The sequence below is a fragment of the Carettochelys insculpta genome, chromosome 1, assembly GCF_033958435.1.
Source record: "Carettochelys insculpta isolate YL-2023 chromosome 1, ASM3395843v1, whole genome shotgun sequence".
Lineage (NCBI taxonomy): Eukaryota > Metazoa > Chordata > Testudines > Carettochelyidae > Carettochelys > Carettochelys insculpta.
This window is the reverse complement of record NC_134137.1, coordinates 48,069,175-48,076,662: the sequence shown is the minus strand read 5'-3', so window position 1 is coordinate 48,076,662 and position 7,488 is coordinate 48,069,175. Positions and strand designations below refer to the sequence as shown.

The 7,488-nt window shown below is 43.4% G+C and overlaps 1 protein-coding gene across 1 annotated transcript; it reads left to right on the top strand.

Annotated features, from left to right (window-relative positions):
* Window positions 1-4,703: 4,703 nt before the first annotated feature.
* On the top strand, window positions 4,704-6,640 carry AMER2 (APC membrane recruitment protein 2). The gene has a single exon (XM_074982171.1). The coding sequence runs from the start codon at window positions 4,760-4,762 to the stop codon at window positions 6,638-6,640; it is 1,881 nt and encodes a 626-aa protein (XP_074838272.1). The 5' UTR covers window positions 4,704-4,759.
* Window positions 6,641-7,488: the final 848 nt, after the last annotated feature.

Genomic DNA, 7,488 nt, shown 5'->3' with positions numbered 1-7,488 from the left:
GTTTTTACTTCTTCGTTAAACTATACTGGAACTGCTGCTGCTAATGGCTCTGCGAAATTCTCCTTTGATTGACGGAATTGGGGGCCTATCTATTTGCTGGCCCTGTATCTGAGTATTATCTTTACTAGTGAGCCGAGTGGCCATTGCATGCAGCACTTTGATAGCTATGACATTTATAGGTGATTAGCTTAGGAGAGTAGTGCACAAAGGAAGACCATTTATGGACTGAAAAACCATGGAATCAATCCCATGAGATGAAAGGATGGTACGCAACTCTTGAAAGACAATGAAGCTATTGCTTTTTGCTGGAGGGAGCACTATAATGGGCTCTTCAGCTGCCCCTTCACCATGGTTCTAGAATCCCTTAACAAACACCTAGAGATGATCTTGCAGCACTTCCTATGTAATATATGGAGATCCACATCTCAAAGAGCTGTAAGGGACCTTGGGTGGTCATTGAGTCCAGTTCTCTACATTTCTTTCTTTAATCAATTTGCCCCAGATGCCTAAATGGCCACCTCAAGGCCTGAGCTCGCAACACTGGGTTCAGCGGGTCAATGCTCAAACCACTGAGCTATCCCTACCCTGAATGAGGGCCAACCTGCCATCAAAATGATGAAGTGCAACAAGGCACATGGCCTAAATCCCCACCAAAGTCTTCAAAGTGGGCCAGAGTTCCACAACATCTTCACCTCCTGATTCTCAAGATCTGGGATAGGGAGCAGATGCCACAAGATTTGAGAGACACACTGGTTGTCAGTCTTTTCAAAAAGGGCCACAAGTCAGACTGTGGAAACTATGGTGGCATATCTCTCGGGTCAACTGCAGGGAAAATCTTAGTTCAAATCCTCACAAACCAACTTTTGACACTCGCAGAAGAAATTCTCACAGAATCCCAGTGTGGCTTCTGACCATTCCAAGGAACAATGGACATGGTCTTCACTGTCCAGTTACTGCAAGAAAAATGTGAATACAACCAAGCCTTATATATGAGTTTCATCGACCTGACCAAAGCACTTGACTCAGTCAATCGTAGCACCCTGTGGACCATCTTCTCAAAGATTGGCCAACCCAAAAAATTCACTAGCATTTTAGGGCTGCTTCATGGCAACATGACTGCCACAGTATTGACCGCTCTGAAGTCAAAATGGGAATCAAGCTAAGGCTGCATCATTGCCTCGTCACTGTTGAGCATTTTCATCGCCATGATGCTTCACCTCTTTAAGTGCAAGCTTCCAGATGGTGTGAAGATTGTCTATAGAATGAATGGGAATCTTTTCAATCTCAGAAGTCTAAAAGCAAGACCTCCACAACCTCGACCACGGAGCTCCAGTACGCAGATGATAATATGTTTGCTGCTCTCTCTCCCACAGCCCTCCAGGCCATCTGAAGTGCCTTAGCTGAAGCATATAAGAATCTCGGCTTCACACTGAACATCAAAAAGACCAAGGTGCTCCTCCAACCTTCACCAATTTCATACACCTTCTATTGAAGTCAATGGATAACTGCTGAAAAACTTGGAGTACTTCCCATACCTTGGATGTCATCTTTCTGCTAAAGTCGACATTGATGCAGAAATCCAGCATTGTCTGAGCCATGCAAGCTCTGCTTTCACCTGCCTGAGACAAAGGGTCTTTGAGAACTGAGACATCTATCCCAAGACAAAGCTCCTTGTATACTGTGCAGTGGTTGTTCCAATGCTAATATACGCATGTGAAACCTGGACAACATACAATCATCGTTTGAAGGCACTTGAACAATATCATCGATGCTGCCTCAGGAGAATCCTAAATATCTCTTGGGAGGATAGGTGCACGAATATTAGTGTCCTGGAAGAGTTGAACATGACCATCATTGAAGCCATTATCATTCATCAACACCTTTGTTGGACTGGTCACACGGTTTAGATGTCTGATCAGTGTCTCCCAAAACAGATTCTGTTTTCCAAATCGAAGGAAGGACAGAGGAGCGTTGGGGTCCAGCAGAAGCAATATAAGGACATGCTGAAGGCACACATGAAGAAGTGCATCATCAGTGATGACACTTGGGAGAACCTTGCCCAAGACTGTTCCCAGTGGAGAACGGTAATCTGTGAGGGGGTGGCGCAATTTGACAGGTCCTGCCACAGTGCAGACGAGAAGAGGCAAAGAAGAAAAGAGAGTCACAAACTGCCCCGTGCCCCTCCAACAGCTACTAACACCTGCCTCGTCTGTGATAAGATTTGTGGCTCCAGAATTGGGCTGATCAACCATCAATAGACTCACAAATAGGAGGGTGACATGAAGATGTTCTACTCATTATCGAATGATGACCGAGAAGAGAAGGAGGTGATTAGGGATTTCTTACAATACTTTTTAAACATAACTCTTATATGTTTTCACTTTAAAAGATGCCTATCAATACTTTTTTATCTCTCATGCAAGGAGAGAGAGAGGTGCGTCTCAGTCAGGGACAAACTTTCATTTTGAACCCATGAGGGAGCCCAGCCCCACTCCTGGCCAGTGCAGAACTTTCTTCCAGCCCAACTTCCACTAGCAAGAGAAGCTGTAACAACAGTGCCTATGGTACTAATAAAAAGAAGAGGCAATGTCTTACCTGCTTCATGGGACTGAGAGGCACTATGTCCCTCTACCATTCACACCTGTGTGACTCTTGCTCAGTTGAGTTCTCACTTTTTTGTTAGTAGAGCTGGGGAAATGCTTCAAAATACTGATTTGAATTTATGAATATTTGTTCAAATTTAGCCATCCCATCCAACCACATTGGTGAGCTGTTTTGTTCACTTTTTTCAAACCTGTAAATTTGTTTTTGTTTGTTCCGGCTGTCAAGAAATGGCTCTTCCATGTGTGGATAGCGGCAGCTATATGTGAACATCTGGTATTTTCTCTCCTCCTTGTTTATAAAGTTTCAGTCATCGACTTAAAGACCAGAAATCGACCAGGCAACTCAAGTGACCAATCTATACCATGATTAATGAATTGTTCAAGACACAGGAAAAGGTAATAGTTGGTGAGCCACCCCTACCTATCTTTCTAGTTCCTTATATTCCCTCTGACTCCACAGCTTGTACCAGAATGTTTATAAAGCATACACAATCAGTGGTGCTTCACACTCTCTTCCTTCCAGTCACAGTCATAGACTTTGTTTATTTTGTTTTAACCTCTGTATTTTACAAAAAGAGGAGAGAAAACATATATGTTCAGGTAATCTGTTTATTGTAGATGATATAGTAGATTGGTGCAGTGCTAGCGTACAGAAAGTAAGCCACTCCACACTGGAGAAGGAAAGATGGAAAGGGATAGTGAGAGAGGCATCAGACACCAGTGGGTGCTGAGCCCATGGTTATTGACGATGATGATGAATCTGCTTATTGAACTATTGGGAATAATGGATGCAATTTTGAGTCTTTCATGGATAATTCATGAACGGGGAAAAGAGAGCTAAATTCACTGGGTAAATATTCAGAAGAAATAACAGCTGAATGTAATGAATGAAAGATGCTATAAAAGAGGCAAGTCTTGAGCCTCGTGAAGTCAGTAGTAAAATTCTTACTGAGTTCTGTGGGATAAGAATGTAGTTGAAAGTATGATCATCTTCTTTAGTAATTCTGTATGAAATTTCAATTCAAGGAAATTTAAAATGGTCAATAGGTTGTCTCACCTAAGTCCAGAGTAAAATCTTCTAAATACCAGGGGCTAGATGGCATAAATTCTTATAGCGCAATTTAAATCAATAGAAATTTACATCAGGATCTGGCCTCAGGAGACTAGGTCTGAATGACCATTCTAATTTCATTGTGGTGGTGGTGAGCATATTGCATGCCTCTTTTACATTCATGCTGTTAAACAAAAGCCATCAAGTGCTAAATTCAGCCTGAATTATTAAGACCTGGTTCAGATTTTCCACAAGCCCTGCGTGGATACATCAGTCGGTTGTCCTCACACCACCTGAGATATATGTTCTTTTGCTGCATGCGTGATGCATTTTATGTGCTTACATAATATCTTTGCTGCAAGGTGATCTGCCAAAATGACAGAGACAATGCAAACCACAGCAATAATCGGCAGCAAAAGTAAACAAGTCAACAGCGAATAGATGGGCGAGGCATTTGATACCAGGCTTGCCATAATCATGATCTCTGAGCAGCCACAGCCTTCTGAGAACAAAATATTGAGTAGAAAAAGAAGATAGCAGCATTATTAAATGGAAAAGAGAGAGATTTTGAAATGGGCTTCAGAATGACAGTCAGAAAACCGAGAAGTATTTCTGCTGTGCAGAAGGTGTGTGATGCTGCGTATAGCGCGTTTAGCGCTCTGCGATGAAATGTGTGTTGTCCATACGGATTATTATTATCTGTCTTAGGGTAATGCAGAGCTGCACTGTGAGAACCGAAATGCCATTGCGGAATCTGTAAACAGCACAAACTGTTTTCACCCAGAATAAACCCTGCACTGCACACATGATAGTGAAGAGCAGCAGCATGAAACGGGTTAAGTTATATAAGCCCTTTCAGGGAGGGGTGAGGCGCAAACTCTATTGGTGTTGCTGTTGCAGCTCAGGTTGATTTAGAATGGATGACAGTGGCCTGGCGCAGGCCCATGACTGAGGAAAGCTGCTTATCCCTCTCTGGGTTGCCATGGAGATGAGCAGGAGGCAGCAGTAGCAGAGAGGCTGTCAGTGAGGGAAATCAGTATCAGGCATCTGTGGGGGTCTGCAGGAGGGGAAGGAGGCAGGATCAGGGACACAGCCAGCAGCAGACATGGACTTGCATTGCGATTGTGCCGAGACGCCGGCAGTTGAGCCACCGTCCGGGAAGATTAATAAAACTGCTTTCAAATTATTTAAGAGGAGGAAATCTGGGGGCACCCTGCCTAGCATATTTGGGATGAAAAACAAAGGCGGGGATGGGAAAGGCTCCAGTAAAGCTGGGATGGTGAGGAGCAGGACTCACGATGGATTAGCTGATGTGGTGCTGGAAAGCGGCAAGAAGGAAGAATCAAGTGGCGGTGGTGTTGATCAACTGACCAGGGATATAAACACCCGGGTTGTAGCCGGTCTCAATGTTTCATCAAGCAGCTCTGTGGCTAAGTCCCACAGTTTCTTCTCTCTGTTGAAGAAGAATGGGAAATCAGAAAATGGCAAGGGAGAGAATGCAGATCAGAGGGCGGGCAGCAGACAAAAGAAAGGACTGAAAGGGATCTTCAGCAGTATGCGGTGGCATAAAAAGGATAAAAACAGCAAGGAGGAAAGGGGGGAAACATCAGAAATTCAAGGCAGTCTTATTATGCCTGGTTCTCTGACTGCCAGCTTGGAATGCATCAAAGAAGAGACACCAAAACCTTTGTCCGAGCCTCAGTGTACCACGGAAGACATTAACATTGAATTGTTTTGTGATAAACACAGCAGAGATGTGCATGCGACAGCAGCTGAGCCTGAAGTTCAAGATGCTGGGGAACTGCAGAACAACAAAAGCACACATAGAGAGGAGCCTGCTGCCACTGGAAAACAACGTGAGGAGAACTGCTGTGAGCTGCCAGATCCGGGTGTGGAACAGGTTGGGACTGCGAAGGATACGGCCATAACAGGTGACATTCCAATAAAGACTATTCCCCTTGTTGAACCTGAATGTCTTAGTGGTCAAGAGATGGCAGCAGCCCCTAACCCTTCCTCTATTGATCCACCCTCAGAGCAATCGATAGATCGTATTTGTTTGATGTTTGCTGACGTGACTTCACTGAAAAGCTTTGACTCTCTTACAGGCTGTGGAGATATTATTGCAGACCAGGAAGAGGAAGTGGGCAGCAGCAGTGGCGGCTGTGACAAGAGCACCCCAGGGGCCAGCAAGCCAGGCACTTCTAAAAAGAACCCAATCATGGTGACCTACCAGGGAGGAGGGGAGGAGATGGCAAGCCCAGACCAAGTGGATGACACCTACCTTCAGGAGTTCTGGGATATGTTATCACAAACTGAGGAGCAAGTCCAAGAGATCCAGGGAGGAGAAGGTGGAAGGACAAAACCACTTGACATCAAAAAAGAGAGCAAATGTGTTGAGGGGGCACAGGATGGTTCAATGGTGAAACGCATTGGTCTTAACCAGATTCCAATTCACCTCAACCACAAAGATGAACAGAAGAACAGAGAAAATGAGCAGCCAGAGGGCATCCCAAACAGTGATGAGGGCTACTGGGATTCCACTACTCCTGGTCCTGAGGAAGACAACAGCAATAGCATCCAGAAAGAGAGCATCCCCAGGGACAGCTATAGTGGTGATGCCCTCTATGATCTTTATGCTGACACGGATGAAAACACCACAGGGGTGCCTTCTGATGAAGAAGTCACCTGTGTATTGCGCTCCAAACCTGTGTCTCCGGTAACAACCACATGCTCACTTAAAACACCTGCAGGTTCAGCCAAGGACTCCAAGATACCTATCAGCATTAAACATTTTACATCGCATCCCACCAGCCATGCAACAGATGCCAGTAACAGCCATCACACTGCACACCATCACCCAATTAAAAGTGAGATTCCCAGAACAAAAATCCCTGTCTCCAAAGTACTTGTACGCCGGGTCAGTAATAGGGGGTTAGTGGGAACAATGGTTAAAGCCACCACATTTCAGGACAATGCTAAAAAATAGTTGAACAAGATCTGGAGACAAAGATGGACAGTGAGTTACAGGTGGGAAAGTCTTTATAGGAAAACACTAATAAAAATGTTTGCATCACCTAAAGAAAGGCAACTAAAAGGGCCCCTTAAGTGTATTTTGTGGGCTAGCATTTCTGAATCTCTTCCTGATATACAATATCTATGAATACAAAAAAAGTCAAATTCTTTTCAAGCACTTTTGAAAATTTGTTTTTTTTTTCTGAAGCACTAAACACTTAGGAGGTCATTTTTACATGCCTTTGCAGAAGCTGGACTTTGATTATGAACATAAAATAAGCATCTCCCCTAATGCAAATTAGTGCCATGAGTTCTTAAAGGGGGCACAAATACAGAAAAAGACCGACAAGAGGAATTCTCCAATACACTCAGCTTTTATTGATTTGTTTTTTGTTTTTTGCTTCTGCTTAAATTGAAAAAAAAAAAAGTCTGCTCTACAATTGTGTGGAAAAATGCCAAGAAAACACAACCAAACAGGTAATTAGTTACCTGATGTACATAGCTGCAGTGCTGGTCAGCAGCAGACTCAATTTACTTGTGTCTGGTAGCTAGTTAATGAGTTAAGTGGATGTCTAAAATTAGAAGAGATATTTTTGTTTGTTTGTCTGTTTTGTTTTGGATCTGTTACAATATAAATGGATAACAGATGTCTGGCAAAGTTCAGATGTTTACTTCAATATTTGTCTGATGCATAAAAAACAGGTTCAGGGAATCATTTTACTAAAAGCCAATATATACACAACTGTCACATTTATACAATAAATTACCCTTCATGTGTAGATAGATACATATTTTAACACTTTTACTCAATGCTACAAATTT

Bases quoted from the DNA above. Each gene is read 5' to 3' on its own strand.
- AMER2 (XM_074982171.1), top strand. From the start codon at position 4,760: ATGGACTTGCATTGCGATTGTGCCGAGACGCCGGCAGTTGAGCCACCG.